This window comes from Choristoneura fumiferana, chromosome 26, assembly GCF_025370935.1.
Source record: "Choristoneura fumiferana chromosome 26, NRCan_CFum_1, whole genome shotgun sequence".
Classification (NCBI taxonomy): domain Eukaryota; kingdom Metazoa; phylum Arthropoda; class Insecta; order Lepidoptera; family Tortricidae; genus Choristoneura; species Choristoneura fumiferana.
Window position 1 is genome coordinate 3,990,437 of NC_133497.1, and position 18,272 is coordinate 4,008,708.

General features: G+C 37.9%; 3 protein-coding genes and 1 long non-coding RNA gene across 5 annotated transcripts; 1 reads left to right on the forward strand and 3 right to left on the reverse strand.

Annotated features, from left to right (window-relative positions):
* Positions 1 to 320: 320 nt before the first annotated feature.
* On the forward strand, positions 321 to 6,368 carry LOC141442916 (uncharacterized). Its single transcript, XM_074108100.1, has 5 exons — positions 321 to 846; positions 2,189 to 2,339; positions 3,100 to 3,243; positions 4,135 to 4,254; positions 5,234 to 6,368. The coding sequence occupies exons 1-5, from the start codon at positions 718 to 720 to the stop codon at positions 6,283 to 6,285; spliced, it is 1,596 nt and encodes a 531-aa protein (XP_073964201.1). The 5' UTR covers positions 321 to 717; the 3' UTR covers positions 6,286 to 6,368.
* A 2,250-nt stretch (positions 6,369 to 8,618) lies between these two features.
* Positions 8,619 to 10,484, reverse strand: LOC141443041 (uncharacterized). The gene is made up of 2 exons (XM_074108259.1): positions 10,472 to 10,484; positions 8,619 to 9,635 (listed from the first exon to the last, which is right to left on the reverse strand). Exons 1-2 carry the CDS (start codon positions 10,482 to 10,484, stop codon positions 8,635 to 8,637), a joined length of 1,014 nt encoding a protein of 337 aa, XP_073964360.1. The 3' UTR covers positions 8,619 to 8,634.
* On the reverse strand, positions 9,547 to 18,267 carry LOC141442927 (uncharacterized). 2 transcript variants are annotated; one of them, XM_074108117.1, is made up of 5 exons: positions 17,996 to 18,267; positions 16,201 to 16,336; positions 13,573 to 13,677; positions 13,058 to 13,188; positions 9,547 to 9,635 (listed from the first exon to the last, which is right to left on the reverse strand). In XM_074108117.1, exons 1-4 carry the CDS (start codon positions 18,155 to 18,157, stop codon positions 13,058 to 13,060), a joined length of 534 nt encoding a protein of 177 aa, XP_073964218.1. In that variant the 5' UTR covers positions 18,158 to 18,267; the 3' UTR covers positions 9,547 to 9,635. The 2 variants fall into 2 exon arrangements, with proteins under 2 accessions (XP_073964218.1, XP_073964217.1); XM_074108116.1 differs by having other exon boundaries at positions 13,573 to 13,695; positions 17,996 to 18,260.
* LOC141442930 (uncharacterized) lies at positions 13,829 to 14,782 on the reverse strand. The gene is made up of 2 exons (XR_012452991.1): positions 14,663 to 14,782; positions 13,829 to 14,320 (listed from the first exon to the last, which is right to left on the reverse strand). It is a non-coding gene; the product is annotated as an uncharacterized lncRNA (long non-coding RNA).
* Positions 18,268 to 18,272: the final 5 nt, after the last annotated feature.

The following is an 18,272-nucleotide window of genomic DNA, read 5'->3' on the forward strand; positions in this document are numbered from 1 at the left end:
CGCCCCTCGGAGCGCTCGCGTCCGGAGCGGTTTTTGGGCACGACTCAAAGGACCTCGCGACAAACGCGAGCTTGGTGTTTGTTTGCATTCGCGCTCTCGCTTCATTCGAGTTTGAACCTTGTGCTGCGCAGGTTGTAAGCTCAAAGACAACTGAACTCGCCACGAGAGCGTAAACAGGAAGCTCATTTACCATCGATCACGAGGCGAGAATGTACATCCCGCATAATCATCACCATGCTACTAGCGCCATATTGTGATGACGAGTAGAAAAACTTCTGTACATGCGGCTTGGAACGGTAGAATATTAACCAATAGATGTCGCTTAAAAATCAAGCTTTATTTTCATTGGTTATTCGAAACGAGCTTACTTTTGATTGGACATAATTCCACGTGGCTTGTTTTTCTCGAATTGTGACATTTCATAGTCATATTTTTGTAATTGAAAAAATGTGCACTTTCTGAAGTGACCTATTTTATTTAAATATCCACTTTTTTGTTTAGAACATATATAATGACGAGTAAAATAGAAATATTCAGTTATTTTGCTAGTAACTTGTGATGTAATATAAAAAATAAAATTCTAAGTGACATGGCTTCTATCTATTCTATTGTTAAGGACATGGAAATACTACTCTGCAATGGCGGCGAACGACTGTCACTGAATATTTTATAATAAAACAAATAAAAATGATAATGTTTTTCCGCGTCTAATTCAAGATGAAGCAATTAGATATTTGCCGTTGTTGTTTAGCCGTCGGTTGTGATAAAGACATCTCGGGAGCGTACGAAGAAAATGGCCACACAGAAGTATACTCTGATATGCTGTTAGACACTTTCAATATTTTTGTAAGTTTTTCGGTCTTATTACGATTATACACGCTATCTTATTGAGAAATATTCATTCAGAATGTTTGTGAGAAGACTAGCCTTTAATATTTATGTGAAATAATGTTTTTTACCAACTCATTTTTATCTTTTCACTAGGGCTAGTAAATCATTGTGGTTATGACTTATTTGCTGCTTCCTTACATTGTTTAATATTATTACACTCATTGATGATGTGTAAAAGTGTTCCAAACATGTTTGCACAAAGCTGCGCCGAGCCTTAAAGTGAAGGAAAACGTCGTGAGGAAACCTGTATAGACCAGTGAAACAATTCAATGGTGTGTGTGAAGTTCCCAATCCGCACTGGGCCTGCGTCGGAACTATGACCCAAGCCCTCTCATTCTGAGAGGAGGCCTGTGCCCAGCAGTGGGACCTATACTGACTGTGGCCTGTAACACAAATAAAGTATAGATTGTAATTAAAATATAGATTGTGCTTGTCAAACTAAACAACATCAGTTCTGCAACTTTGAAAAATAATGGATTCTTTAGATTTGCCAACGGGACCCTATTACTGAGACTCCACTGTCTGTCTGTCCGTCTGTCACAGGGATCTATCTCTTGAGCTGTAATAGCTCTAGACACTTGAAATTTTCACAGATTATGTAATACTGTGGCTGCTATATCAACAAATACTAAAAACAGAATAAAATAATTATTTAAGGGGCGCTCCTATACAACAAACATGTTTTTTTTTTGCCGTTTTTGCTAATGTCTAATGTTGTACAGATAATGGCACGGATCCCTTTGTGCGCGAGTCCGACTCGCACTTCCCCGGTTTTTTTCATACAAATAGTACAAGCTGGGATGATCATGATGATGATAAAGAAAGCCTTTTTTTATTTATTTATTTATTAAGCCTCTTTATTCAGATGCAAACATACAAAATACTTAAATCATAATACATATATATATATTTTTTTTCCCCATTCAGTCTTCAGTATCTGTGTGCCTGTTGGCAAAGGCCTCCCCCAGCAGTCTCCAATGCCTCTCGCATGCAGCTACTCTCGCCCATGTTCTGCCAGCCGCTCCGGCTATTTCGTCTTCCCAGGGACGAAATTGCCTTCCCTTGTTCCTTTTCCCATCTCTTGGATACCATGCGGTTACAAGTTTACTCCAATTATCTGGACCTCGCATGACTTGCCCGGCCCACTTCCATTTAGCCTTTTTAATTTTATGAGTCACATCTATCAACCCTGTTTTGGTTCGTAATTCTTCATTTCTTATTTTGTCTATTCGTCTCTTGTGCATCATAAGATGGAAAGGAAGCCTTTAGCTGTATAATTAGTGGGGATGTTTTACAGATATCCTATGAAGACATAGGGGGCACTTGTCAGATATGTGATGAATGCATTGCGAGGCTCCGCGATGCTGCACAGTTCAAGAAACAGGTGGTTGACGCTGGAAAGACCATTGCACAGAGCCTGCGGAACCAGATGAAGCTGGAGGAAGAAGGTATTTCGCTGCTTTCGCTGTTGTCTAGAAACTTTAACAGGGGTATGTGGAGCCATAAGTTTGAGAAAACTTACGAAACCATTACGAAAAAAATAAGTATTTTTTCTAATATATTTCGTATTTTATATGTGAATCTTCCATAGTTTAGATATATTTTATACACAGACTGCTATTTCTTTTCTTATGATAAAGTTTATATATAGTTTTAGTTTTACCAGTGATATTCATATCAAATTTTTTTCAAATTTACCACCCACCATTACGAGATTTTGGGGGGGGGCTCGATTTGACTCTAATTTTAATGAAAATTTGCACTTTAAAGTTGAATATTTTGCAAACACATCACTGAATCGAAAAATCGTTTTAGCAACCCCCTAATGATTTTAAAAAACCTATCCAACGATACCCCACACTACAAGGTTGGATGAGAAAAAAAAATCACCCCCACTTTACGTCTATGGCTGGTACACTAAAAAAAAATTTTTAAAATTTTTATTCTACCATTTTGCCGGCATAGTTTACATACATATTCGTGCAAAATTACAGCTTTCTAGCATTGATAGTCCCTGAGCAAAGCCGCGGACGGACAGACAGACAGACCAACAGACATGGCAAAACTATAAGGGTTCCGTTTTTGCCATTTTGGCTCCGGAACCCTAAAAATACATAACTTTCATTTCATAATAAATAGCAATTAATAAAAAAAAAACTCATACTAATAGGGCAAGTTAAATAAAAGATTGTAAATGTTGTTTTATAGTTTCAGATTATGAGTTGCTTGATGCAACACAAACAATAAATGAAATTAAACAAGATGAAGTAAATGAAGACGTCCAGGAATTGGAATGTGAAATAAACTATGAAGGATTCAATTTTGATCTCGGAGAAAACAATGATGACGAGGGTAAGTAAATTATCTGAGCCTGTATACGTCCCACTGCTGGGCACAGGCCTCCTCTCATAATGAGAGGGCTTGGGCCGTAGTTACTACGCGGGCCCAGTGCGGATTGGGAACTTTACACACACCATAGAATTGTGTCGGAGATTTGTTCAGGTTTCCTCATGATGTGTTCCTTCATGGTAAACCTCATGGCAAATTTCGAATGTAATTTTGCAAATGAATTTTTGAATACTCTGTATGCGAGCCTGGGTCTGAACCCACGATTCTTGAAAATTGGCAAAAGATGAAATATGTGGAATATTTTCTGATAATCTAATCCTACTTCCTAATTTAAAGTTTGTGAGTGAGTGAGTTTTTGTTACACCTTCACGCTGAAACGGCTGATGAAATTTGGTATGGTTTGGGTAGATAGCTGGACATCTGGAATAAAACATAGGCCACTTTTATTCTGATATTCCCACGGGATTGGGATAAAATCTGGTAACAACAACCGTTTTTAATGTAGGGCAGAATTACCGGTTTTGGCCACCTTAAGCCCGTTTTTGGCAGTTGACATTTGCAGTCGTATATAAAAAGTTATAGTATCAAAATAATATGTTTAGTGAGTTTTCAAAAGTTTATACTGAAACGAATAAAGTTTATAATGAAATTATTACCTATTATAGCTTTATTTCAAACGTATATTTAAAAAATTAATGGCCATGAAAGGTACAGTGGCCACAAACGGTACTTCTGCCACCACGATTTAATTTTCGGGAATTCTCGCGGGATTCTTAAAAAAACCCAAAATTTCATTTCAGCTGCTGGATCTAATGATTAACGCGTGCAAAGCCGCGGGTAAACACTAGTCTAGATATATATACGCCTTAAACATTTTGATGCTTGTTGTTTCAGAAGCGATCTACATTATTAGCCTGGACACAAAGACAGAAGGCGGTGACTTGGAAGTGATGACCGATCTGGCGAACAACATCCTCGCTTCGCAGGAATCGAAGGGCGAGAGGAAAAAGAGGCGTAAGTATTAAGTTTTCTATAACCAAAAGATTATTCAGGCCGGTCTTGGCCATCTAGGTGCCCCGGGCGAGTCATGCCTTTAGCGCCCTTTTAGATTTAGATGCGACAAAATGACAGGTCGTGTTCGTTAGCCATAGAATACTCATACTCATTCCTATGAGATCCATACTAATATTATGAATGTGAAAGTGTATGTGTTTGTATGTTTGTCCGTCTTTCACGTCAAAACGGAGCGACGGATCGACGTGTTTGGCATGGCTACTTTTAATCCCGGAAAAATGCACAGTTCCCGAGGGAACAGCACGCGATAGCCGAATTCCACGCGGGCGAAGCCGCAGGCAAAAGCTAGTAAGCTTATAAAAGTTAATATGCTGAGTAGATTTAGTATGAAAACTTGTACACGAGAATGCATAGTCTCAGCAGAGAAAGTGAATCAATTTAAGAACTGGTTAGACTAACACATTAACAGTAAAAATAATACAAATAAAGACCAAGGAACAGCTAGATACAGGCACCTATCAGTTGCCTTCAACTGCCTGTTTGATAATTAAATTTAAATAATGATATTTGCCTAAAGGGGCTAAACAAAAAAACTACAACTGTCAGTTAAATTCAAACCAGATTTTTTTGCAGATAACAGATAACCCTAACTAATTCATCGTATTTGCAATGAAATAGCGCTTTATTTGGACTTTATATGTAATTTTCACACAAGCATCTTTTTACATCGCGGTTTTTCAAGATCGCAAATTTAATTGTTCGTATACGTATCAAGTAGCATTTTTTCATGAAGCTTTTCATAATCTTCGCGTTTATTGACCTTTATTTTACCAACAAACATATATTTGTAAATCAGATTTTTTCTTTGAAACTCCCTCACTTCCTATTATTTAGAGATGTACGGAACCCTCCATGCGCGAGTCCGAGTCTCACTTGGCCAATTTTTTCCCAATTTCACCAAAACAAATTCCAATTCCAGGAACAAGGCCGAAGAAAGAGAAACTCAATGTAAAGAAGAGACCAGAAATAACCCAATCCCACATAGACATGCGCACTGACACACTGAAACTTATCAGGAACTCCAACATGTGCTTATTCAAAGCCGGTCGAGCCAAATTCGGCTGCTTCTACTGCTATGAAACCTACAGAAACATGGACGAACTAAAAGAGCATTCAAAAACTCACTCGCACACCAAAGAGTTGGTGATAAAAATCAATCCGGTGACTGGTCTCGCTTACAAAAAAGCTGAAATTTCAAATCTCCATTGCAACAGATGCTTAGAACCATGCGAAAGTTTGAAGGAATTGCAAGAACATCTCACTCTAATACATGAGTTCACTTTCAGCGATGCTGGGCATTTGTTGATACCGTTTAAGCTTGAAAATGGACTGAATTGTGCTATATGCGGATTGATTTGCAATACATTCGCCTTTCTGAGCATGCATATGAATTCACATTTCCCCAACTACGTCTGCGAGATATGCGGAGCTGCGTATATTAATTTTAAAAATCTAGACATACACAAAAGGATCGTACATTTAAGGAAGTGTAAGAAATGTGTGGATAAAGAAAAGTGCGAGTGCAAGGAAGAAGTTAAAGTTGGTTTGAAGCCGAATAAGCGGACGTGCACGCAATGCAATTTGATATTTAGATATTCATATTTGTTGAAAGAGCATAACTATCAGATGCACGGTGCTAAGAGGCCTATAGCGACCTGCAATATTTGTTTGAAGACTTTTTTGACACCAAACAACTTGAAATTACATGTTCGGAGAATTCATAACGCTGAGAGGAATCACGTTTGTAAAATTTGTGACATGAGTTTCTTTACCGCACATGGTATGAAGAAGCATATAAGACGCACGCACACAGATATAGAAGTCAAGCCTTATTCGTGTAATTTTTGTGTGTGTAAATTCAAAATGAAGTATTCGTTGAGTAAACATTTGAAGAATCGGCACGGAAGGAGAATGGATGGGAGCTTGTTTGATGATGATGTTGCTATAGAATTGGAAGAAATTGACGCATGAGGTATTGATAAGGCTATTATGACATTATGAGTCTAAGGGTCTATGCTAGCTGACGCGGTTAGCACGGAGCGGGTGGACGCGGTTAGCACGGAGCGGGTGGACGCCTGTAGAACAACAGTACGAGCAGCGCTAACTGCGCGCGTCGCGTGCGTAGGATTGTACCTGCAGGGCTACTACGAAACTCGAAACTCGAAGTTCGTGTCGTGCGATCCCTCTGACATTTACACTATTTAATACGAGAGCGAGAGGGACGGTACGATACGAACTTCGAGTTTCGTAGTAGCCCTGCTGCACCCGCGATGCACCCGCGCCGGCTAGCGTAAGCCATATAGGTCAAAATTCTTACTGATGCCTATAAAAACGTCCCTTGGGCATTTTAAAGCATAATTTTTTACTGTTTCGAAACATTTTCATAAAACATTATTTTTTTAAATTCAGAAGGTATGCAACCCGAATGCAATAGAATGGCAGAATCGTATTTTATCAATATTGCACTCTTAAGGAAAAAGGCGGTACTTCAAAAAAAAAACACTAATACGTACTTGATTTGATGCAGAATATCTTAAGCTACACGATGGTATAAACAACTCAAAACTTTTTTTTTTGAGATACTGCCTTTTGACCTAAGTATGAGGGCGTAATATTAGGCCCAAAATGAAATTTAAAAACTATTTATTAAACCTCTAGTTCCTCGTACATATCCTTACTCGATTAGGTCGGGGGGGGGGCGGGGGGCTACTACGAATTCGAAAGTCGAAGTTCGTCTCGCACCGTGCCTCTCACTATTAAATAATATAACCATCAGCGGACGGCATGACAGAAAGTTCGAATTTTGCACTTCGTAGTAGGTCCTGGTACTTCGCCGGTCGCTACCGTGGCACGCTCGCTTCGCTCTCTCGGCTTGCGCGTTGTAGATAAATTGATCGATTTGGCCTCTTCATGTGCTGGTTATGTACGGGGCACAAGGATATTAAACATACCTACATAGTTACATACAAGTAAGTTAAAACCAATGGCGTAGCGTAGTGGGGGCGGGGGGATGCGCCCCGGGTAACAATTTGAGGGGGGGAAGGGGTGGCGGCAAGTTTTCATAATAAATAATATCTAGCTAATAATTATTGGAATTTTTTCTACAGTAACGACATATTTTTTTTTATTTCACGTATTTTGTGTGGTACTGCAAGGCAATAGCCTCCCCTTTATTCTTCTAATGATCAGTAGGCGGATGACGGATGCAATTTACGTCAAAATCATGCCGAACGATATACGTAATATGGATATGACTACAATTGGTTTAAAAAAGAGAACATAATTGAAAAATAGGTAGATAATTTTATTGTTGTAGTAAATAATCGTATTTTTTTCTACATGTATTACACAAAGCATGTATTAGTCAAAATACCACGCACAGGACTTATCACGCTAACACACACGAGTAATATTTACCTCGACGTTTCGGCAACATTACACGACTCACGAGTAGACTACAGTCAATCAGTCAGTCTACTCGTGACCACGGCCACTGTAATGTTGCCGAAACGTCGAGGTAAATATTACTCGTGTCTGTTAGCGTGATAAGTCCTGTGCGTGGTATTTTAACTATGAGTGAAAAGCATGAAAGTTTAAGACATTATGTATTACATATTTTCAGTGCAATTCTTTTATAGTTCCCTATCCACTTATGTAGGGAAAATTACATCTTTACATCTACAGATGTAAGAGGTGTGTATTCGTAAAATGATACTCCACCATTATTAGAAACATTATCACCATCACTCAAATTTCTATACATTTTTGTAAAAAAATATTAATCGAAGCTTAAGTCTTATCCATCTTATGCTTTCGTCACCATATTGCATTCATCATCCGCCCTTTACTAATATCTTAGTTTTTAAAACCTAAGAGGGCGGCACCTTTTTTCTTCCGCCCTGGGCAGCTCATGTCCACGCTACGCCACTGGTTAAAACAATAGCCGGAGATTTTAACATTGATTATGTTTTAGCATTTGTAAATATATTGTTAAAATATTGTAAAGTGTAAATAAAATCGTGTTTTACATATTAACATTAGTTTTATTTTTATATCATGTCAACGTCGCTTCATAATAATATATATATAGAATTATGGCAAATTCAGGATTTGTCAAATACCGTATCATATCGCGTTAAAAAAACATAGGTATTTATGGAATCAGGCGTTATTTTGGTAATGTCCACATGGGAACTACGGCCCATTTTGTGAGGAGGCCTGTGCCCAGCAGTGGGACGTATATAGGCTGGGATGATGATGATGATAATGAATTGTTTATAGTTAGGTACATTAAAACTACAATAGTTTTTACATATACATTTAATGCATCCCAACATGAGTCCTTTTCATATGGCGCCTCAAAGAATCCTTAGTGGCAAACAGATTGCTGCAAAGCGTACATGAAAACCTTTTCTCCCCCGTATGCGTTACTCTATGCCTCGCCACATCCGACTTAGTATAAAAGAGGTTATGGCACACATCACATTCATGATTCTTCTCCTTCATATGCACGTTTTTCATATGATTATTACACAAAGATTTAGTTACGAAAGATTTTTCGCACACCAAACACTTGTGGTCTGGCTTCGGCAGACCATGTTTTTCAACTAAGTGTAGAACTCGAAAGTTCTCTTGGAAAAATCTATCAGAACAATATGGGCAAGGGAACCGAAGCTTTCTCTCATATTTGATGTTATGCACGTTCATTTCGTGGTGTTTCTTGTCTATTTTGTTATTGAATTGCTCGTCGCATTCTTTACAACGCAACGGACGATGCGACCTAGTTTTATGTAGATTCAGGAACACTAAATTTGAAAACGCTGCGCCGCATATATGGCACACTTGTTTTTGATAATGTTTGTTCATATGCATGTTCAGTAGTCGGAACACTGTAAAGTTCTCCGAGCATATTTGGCATTGTAAGTTAGTTTCGATTTTAAATGGCACTAGTAAATCTTCTTTTAAATCGAAGGTTATATCATGTGTTGTTAGATGGTCTCTTAAATCCCCCAAATTGTGGGAGGGATGGTTGCAAATTTTGCAATATAAGCTTGATACTTCGACTTTAACTAGACGGTTTTGTTGTAGAATTATCTTTTTCTTTATATTTTCTAATGTATGCGTGTTGTTTGTGTGTTGTTTCAGCATATTTATGTCAGAGAAAGGTTCTTTGCAGCAGAAACAACGGTATCTGCTCTTGTTCCATTGGAAAACGCACATGGTTGAGTTGGCTAGGAGTTTCAACGAGTTCTCTCTCAAAATCGGACCGTTACCTCGTCTCTCTGCTATTTTGGACCAGTCTTCTTTACGATCACACTTGTCTGGAAGCAAATTTTTTTTTAGTGTCCGACTGAAGTTTCGGTTTCGGCCAGTTTCGGCCTAAAAATCATGTTCCGGCCAACGGTCGGCCAAAATACGGCCGAACCTTTTGGCCGCGCCGAAACTTATAGATAGATATCATACTTTTTAAGGGTACTTTAATTTAGACCCAGTGTCACTATGACAATATTAAAATCGATCAATCAATCAAATCATTTCTATTTGATAAAAGTGAAACATAGAACCCTGTAATATTAGGCCAGCGAGATGTTTCATTATCATTATTCAACGTTTTAATCACGTCTATAAAAGGTTCGGTTCCGGTTTCGGCCGAAACTATAATCAGAACCGAACCTTCGGAAAAACAGTTCGGTCGGACATTAATTTTTTAATATTAGGTACAAACAAGAGGAACTGGGGAAAGAGGATATGCTGATCATAATAACTTGTATTTTGAGACTATCTGTGAGATCCTGTAATTGGCTATGTGCACTGATGTATTAACTGTAGATCCACAGTCGCGCGTCTGAATATGTCCGAGCCAAATGAGCGCCACTTTGGTAAATGTGCCTTCTTTTTTCTCAATACGTTGTTGTCAGTGCAAGCGTAACGATGCCCACGTGCGTCTTAAAAAGTGCAAAAATCACTCGCGAAAACAGAAAAAATCTGATGGAATATCATACTTTCAGCGAGTATTTGTTGTTTTTTCTATTAAATTCTAATAATCAGAGAGAAATATTGATTTAAATTAATTTTAAAGCCATTTCTAAATTGCTAATTAAAAGATAAACGTTGCCAGAATTCCACAACATTGACAAATGCCTTGTCTTTGTCACACGCTCAGGAAGCATATCAGTAAACGAAACAGAAAACACAGAACATGGAACAAAAGTGTAGTGGAGTTGCCGTCACTCTATTTTATTTACCGAGTCCTAGCAACGGGTACCTATGTCGTTTGAATATTTACCTTGAAGTTTGCGATTTTAATTATGTTTTATAAAGCTTCGATAATATAATGTACTGACTGTCTGACTGTGTGGTTTATTCGTTTTTGTGCAAAATTAATAAAGCAATTTATGAACCACAAACCTCAATGAAGCCAAGTTTGATAAAGCGCTCGCCAAATCTACACCGTATTAATCACTATGTTTACCTATTGTTTTTTACACTAAAAATCATACTAAGTATTTTAACTGTTTACAAGGTTTATAATACAGTTTACAATTTATTGACACTAGTCGAGCTTCTTATTATTTAATTACACAATATACGAAGTCCGCCGAATTTCCGCGAATGAACTGTGCTGACAGACAGCCTGCAATTTTTTTTGAGCTGCGCGCGGCGTGCGCTGGCAATGGTTTTAGAAGCAAACAGCCAGAACCAAGGAGGATGAGAATTCAAATTGTTTTTTATTCGAAATACATGCACAAGTGCTTACATTTCGGCGATATTTTAGAAGCTTTTCTGTAGCTTGCCCTGTTTGCTTATTTATTTATTTATTGTTTGTTTGGGTCAAATCTTGGAAGCTAAATTTGACACACTTCCAGTGGTCCGATCGACTTGAAATTTGGCATACTTATGTAAATTTGGTGACAATATAATAATCTGGTAGTGACAACTTGGTGGTTTTGTCAAAATCGTCTCTGCAGGAGGGAACTCCTCAATAGTTAATAGTGCCGACTTGAAATTTGGTACAGATATGTAGTTTAGACGACAATTCAAGTACAGTCAACAAAAGTACATTCGGCAAAAAGCTTGTATTAAAAATTAAATTTTAACAAAAACTTATTACAAGCATTATATTTATTCGCAGTGTAATGTAACTATGTTTGCTCGGGTGGAATCTTTCAACTCAAATTTGAAGTGGATATCTTCAACCGATTGAGCTGAAATTTTAGACGCATGTATACTTAAATCCGATGACAATGCAATATTATTATAACATGGAGTTGATCTGATGATAAAGCTAGCGGGTGACCATGGGAACTCTGTGATAAACGACACGACCACATCGAGTTGGACTCGTTTGTCGTCTTGACGAGTACTTCGGTAACCAGGGGCATAAAGTAGGTCTCTAGGTGCAGCGTTTTGGGGTGTGCGTTGATATATCAACAGTCAGTTAGTCAGTTTATTATTTTAATTTATATATATAGACAGTGCCGGATTGCCATAGCAAATTAAGCAATTGCTTAGGGCATCACGTCTTGGGGCACCATAAACAGAAACAATTTTTTTTTGTTAGCACATAAAGGTAAGGCTGTTTGAAAATCCGCTCGCTCGTGCTCTCCATAATCTCTATCGTATTTCATAAGTATAATATTTCGTCGTAATAAATACTTATTTAAAATATCGATAAGGGGGTGGGCATAGGCGTGCATTGCTTAAGGCATCAAATAGTCTTAATCCGGCTGTATATAGATTATCTCGAAAACGGTAAACATTTGGACTAAAGAAAATTAGCTTAAAAGTTACCTTTTAATTATTTTTAATTTAATTGACAAAAACTTTTTATTACAAAAGTCCTCTCCGAAAGTCCGAATGCATTCTTTGTTCTACAACCTGAATTCGTCCGTCTTAAGAAACGTCAAACTCATCCAAGCAATCTTGCAACGTCGCCTTCAATGTAGCAAGTGAATTAATCCCTCTGCCTTTTCTGATAAGGCTTACATTCATATTCGAGCATGCGTATGTGAAATTGTGGAGTTAGCTGTCAAGTGTCAAGCGTTGTGGAGTTTTGCCGCTAGCGAAATTCAACTGTAATAGAGTAAAGACTAGGTCAAATTTCGTCACGTATCTTTCTATTTGTTTGTGTGGTGGGATCGGTGTTTCTACGCACACGTAAATATTTTATTAATTGTGGAATATGGCCGCTAGCGAAATTCAACTGTAACTAGTAAAGACTAGTTCAAATTTCGTCACGTATTCTTTTAATTAATTTGTGTGGGTGATGATTTTATTTGTTACACAAACAAATAAACAGTTCGACATTCTTTGATGGGATTTTGTTTGGCAATGTGTATCTACAGTTTAATACATCAGTGGCTATGTGTCACTATTTTCATAATCATATTGTTTTATAAGCTGTTGGTTCTCCTTTAAATAAATAATAACTTACAGGTAATAATTCATTGCCTTCCCATCTTGAAAATTCGGAAAGAGTTGTTCACTACATCTGTACCTACCTACTGACGCTACAGGGGGGCGGCTAGTACGAATACGAATATCGAAGTTCGTATCGTACCGTCCCTCTCACTCTCGTATTAAATAATATAAGCGTGAGCGGGACGGCAAGATACGAAGTTCGAATTTTGCACTTCGTAGTACCTATAGAGCCAGGTTTAGGATTACTTTTTGCGAATAGAAGCTACGACCATTAAGCGCCAAGACTTCAAAATGTGTACAATGTGTAGCGTACCATACATACCTAAAGTGTCATCCTCCTTTTTAATTCTTTCCTTGAGCGTCTTTTGATCCTTGTCAATTGTTTAGAGTGATCATTCTCTAGCTGTACGTCCTCCATCTTTGTTAATTCTAGTTTTATGTCAGCAAGAATTTCTGAAACATTTTCAACATTATGCTGTATTCACTATTCAAAGGTACACCCAGACTAATATTATAAAAGCGATATTAACTGTTACCTCTATACTGCATGTTAAGGAGAGGAAACACCGCTGTTTAAAATACGCTGACGGTGCGGAGTGAGAAAAAAGCTATTTCCACCAGAGATGCTGTGCGAGGATAGGTAAATGAAGCGTTCCTATTGGTTCACGAACAACACATGCCTCGCACCACATCCTCGCACATCTTTAGTGAAACGCCTTTATGTCTCTCACCGCTAATCTAGCGCCGCGCCAGACTCAGTCCGCAACTCTACTCCGCATTACCCTCTAGTTGCAGTCAGTGCACATGCAGCCTAATGGTGGCAACAAAAGCTCTTACCATCGTCATCTAAACTGGCATCATCGGGGTAATCATCAGCGCACTGGGAGCCACATTCCACATCCAGCTGTAACGGCTCTGTTTTCACCTCCTCCAGTTGCATGTCTGTGTCAATTTTTATTTCTGAAAACATCATGTACAATACAATTAATGACTATTGGATACTAAAACGTAGTTCCTAAACTTGTGAGCAAAATTTTGTTTTGTTTACATTTGTTTGGCTTTGTTGACATTCAAGAAACGAGTCAAGGCTTACCTCCTGGAGAAGCAAAGGCAAGGAGGACCCCCTCTTGATTGAACATTTAAGATTTTATTTAGATAAGAACGTAGAACTCAACGGGATCATTACAATTTACCCACTCAAAGCATGCTTACAGACACATACACGCACACACACACAGTTGTTTTCTTATTGTTGTTTTTTTTTTCGCTCTTTTAATTACTTTTCTTTTTAATATGTTAGTATTAGTTACGGCCACCCCTGCCAAAGGGTCCGGGCTGACTGAAAACACCAGCGCTGGAAACTAAAGCCAGCATTTGCTGAGACCGGCACCCATTGTCAAGGTGTAGACCTATTTTGTACCTAATTATAATATGCGTATTTTGTATCCACTTGTTTATACTATGGCAATCAAGAGTTTTATTATTATTATTATTTTGATCAACACAACTACAGCCTCCTAACTTCCTATTGCCTCCTAACTTTTTTTAACAGACTAACCCCCTTATTCATAAACGACAATCAAACCTATTTTAGTTTTTATTTATTATTCCTCTTAATGGCGGCCATAAGGCTTGGGCCAAATGTCAGTTAAATTAAAGATAATATATTCTTCTTATGCATGTTGTACGGTGATTGTAGTTTTTGCAACTTGATAGCAAAATTCCAGAAACCACGCGGAGACCACTTGCGCATTAAAAAATGTCAGACACGAGAGCAATATAGAATTTGGTGATCACTGTTCACTGTTAAGTTAATCGCCGCATAAAACACTATCAAAATTATACTTCAACTAAGCCAAAGAAGCAGAAATACCAAAATTAGATATCGTCTACATCCGCCATGTTCGAATGCTACAAATCGAATCACCTATTTAGTTAAAATGCCGCTAAAATTCGTTTGTCCTTATCTGTCACTTCGACATTTGTATTTGTTAGAAAGGGACAAAGCATTTGTTAGTTAACATAGGCTTGTTAAGTTTTATGAATAAGGGGCCTAAGGGGGTAAGTGCTTAAGACCTAGACGTGGTTCACCTGCCTTGTTATTTTAGATGTTATTTCATAATTCTTAAAATTCTTTAGTCAACCCATCATAATTGTACCTACAACATTTAATGCAAATAAAATATATTTCTATTTCTATAATGAACAATTTGTACTTTATAAAGTACATTCGACCGTTATTATTAGTGTTAATTGGTCCTTTATAAAGAACGCGAGGGCTCAGGAGGCTATTGTTATTGGTGTAGAAGCATGTCTAGATATATTTTTGATCAAATTTTTGCTTACAAGTTTATGAACTCGACTGTACAGAAAACACAGGTATAGACATTTTCTAAGGTAACCAATGGGGGGTCCGTCATTATTTTGTTTAACCTCTTCACCGCCACAAAACAAACGAAGTGACGTGCTCTGTACGCCACAGGAAAACCAGCGACAATACAACTTGATTTTTAATTCCATTGCAGGAGGATTAATTCGAGTTGAATGTTGGTCATGTATAGATGACCGTGGCGTGTGAGGCGTTCCATTGGCTGTCACGACTGGATGACTCTGGCAGTGAAGAGGTTAAACAAAATTAAACGGCGCGCTTGAGAGTTTACAATCACCCTTGTGTTTAGGTTTTAATAAGACTGAAGACCTCCTTCATTTTCTTCTGGAATGTGATCAGAATAAGGACACCAGAAACAGGTATCTGGATGGTATGGATCTGTTGAATGGAAGTGTGAATGTGATTCTGAGTCATCCACTTTCGAAGAAGCGATGCGGATTTACAAGTTCATCAGACGGGCCTTTGCATCCAGCACAAGAGAGTGTAACATGTATCTGAGGCCCCCCATGAGGCTGGCATAGTCACTTTTTGTGTACTGAAGCCTCGTTAAAATATAATATTTAAAAAAAAGGCAGGCTGCTCGTTGCGCTCACAAGCAACGGGGAGAGTGGGGCATGGAAAATACCTCCTAGAAGATCGAAACTAGTCGGACGGTTCTTGACTTATAATCTTGAGTTGAATGAAAACCACACTACACTGACGCGTTTCGAACTCATCCAGAGTTCATGCTCAGAGCAAAAGCAATCGTTCACCATGCTACCAGTTATAACGAATCAAAAATGACTCGTAAACCTAACAGCGGCGCCCAGCGTGGGGCATTCGTAATGTGAAGTATGGTTTGTTAGAACTAACATCTGGTAGCACGGTGAACAGTTGTGTTGCTCTGAGGATGAACTCTGGTTGAGTTCGAAACGCGTCAGTGTAGTGTTGTGCGTGATTGTTGGGGTTGGGCAATGGAGCAGCTTAAACACATTGCAAATTCATTATTGTTTAAAGTTCATTGATATGGAGCTCCGCAAAGTACCACGCTGATTCAATAAATTAGTAAGTATCTCTAGTTAAGATCAACAACTCACCATCGTTTTGCAACCTAACATAGTGATTAAGGGTTGCCATACTCTTGAGTATGGTCTGCTTGAATGCTTGGCAGCCCCGCAGCCTTGTGATGCAGTCTTCGCAGATGAGCCTCCTGACACCATCATGGTGTGGAAGCTGCCGGCATAAATGCATATTGATGAAGACATATACACTAGTACATTGTGTGTTAAGGGCGGTAAATAAGGAATTACGAACGAGAGTCTATTAGAAGCCCGAAGTCGAAGACTGAGGGCTTTAATGAGTCGATGTTCGTAATTCTAGTACCGACCGCCCGTGCGACATACAATATTTTTCATCACATTTGCGAGTAAATTTTTATATTTCTAAAAGAAAAAATATAATTGTTCCAAATATTGGCGACACCTTAGGCTGCGCTCTTGGCAGCGCTGCCCTCCCCTCCCACAGCATGCGCCGCAGCGTGCATATGCATGTGGTCCTGCAGCAGCTCGCGCAGCACCATGAGAACGCACATTGACTCATTTACCGACCACGGGTTTCATGACAAGCGCATTAAGGTCGAGGGTTTTATTTGGGGGGTTGCAAGCAAGGTAGCCTGCATGTTATGACACTGTTTACGAGCAAGTGTGATGAAAATTAATTTTTAGAACTCCATACCTCAAAATAATAAAACAGTTGACTGAGAAGTCTCAAACTCAACCAGACTTCATCCTCAGATCAGAACAACACAACTACTCACTGCTCACCATCAGGGCCGGATTTAGAGGGCTGGAGGCCTTGGGGCAACAAAGGAGTGGCCCAAACCGCCTCCCCCCTCCCCCAGCCCAAACTATTTTCCAAATAAAATTAGGGCCATTTTGATATTTTTCTGATTAGGTACCTGATTGAAGTGAACAAATATAGATGAATTGAATATTTAGTTGTAAAATTCTGAAGTCTATTATGGGGGCCCAATAAAAAAATGATAGCCACAATTTAAGTTTAAGAAATATGAGTTCCACAAGAATGCATGTGCTTATAGGGATTTTGTAAAATTGTTTATACTCCGTTTAATTTAAGGTTTGAATTAACGGTCAAATTGTAACACACATTTCTCAGTATTTCGAACACAAATTGACTAAAAATATTAGCTGTATCTATTAAATAAATAATTTATTAAGAAATATTAAGAAAATACAAAATATCCATAGGACTAAAACTACCTACTATTAAATTAAAATAACTAAAACTTTTAATTAAAATAGAGAGGTGGGCCTCTTGGCATGGTGCCCATCACGCAGCTGCGATTGAGATTCTTTGCGCGAAATTAACACAATTTTAAAAATGTGTCCAAATTTTACCGTTAAGTTTCAAATATTAAAATAAATGGAGTATTGCTGGATTATTAACAACAATTGAAATTTCAAACACACAAATTTTATTACAATGAAAAATACATATAAAATGTTTGTTTATATTTATTGAATCACAGAAATTTGGACTAGAAAATAACTTTTTAGTTCAGTAAATTGTATTATTTTTAAACCTCGGCGCCGAAAGAGGGGTATTATTATTTTAACTTGTGTATTTGTGTGTCAGTTTGTTGCATCATAAACAGTGGCTCCTAAACGATTAACTGATTATTATGGGTTTTTTTTCTTGGATTCAGATATTTAGGTTGCAGTTATTGTAAGAATTTTTGATCGTATTTGTATGACGACCGGGAAAATAAAAAAAACTTTTTTGTTATTTGATGGTTTTCGATGATTTATTAACTTTTTCTAATCAAATATACTGTTTATTAGCGTTTTAAGTCAAGTATTATTATTGACTTACCTGGATATTAAGAGTTTCTTTCAGTATTTCTTCGTAAACTTCGTTTTCACCGGAGAAATAATATTCAGAAGAAATATCTTTGTAACACCCGTCGGCAAGACAGCATTGGCAGATATTCGGCGACGGCTTCCACTCAGGACTTATTTCTTCTGTTAGGTTCATTTTAAACTGTAATAACTATAGTTTTCATACACAAAACAATTTATTTACAGATTACGAATAAACTAAACTTTACGAGATTTCCGATAAGAAATAAACAATAATTTTTGACTTTGAC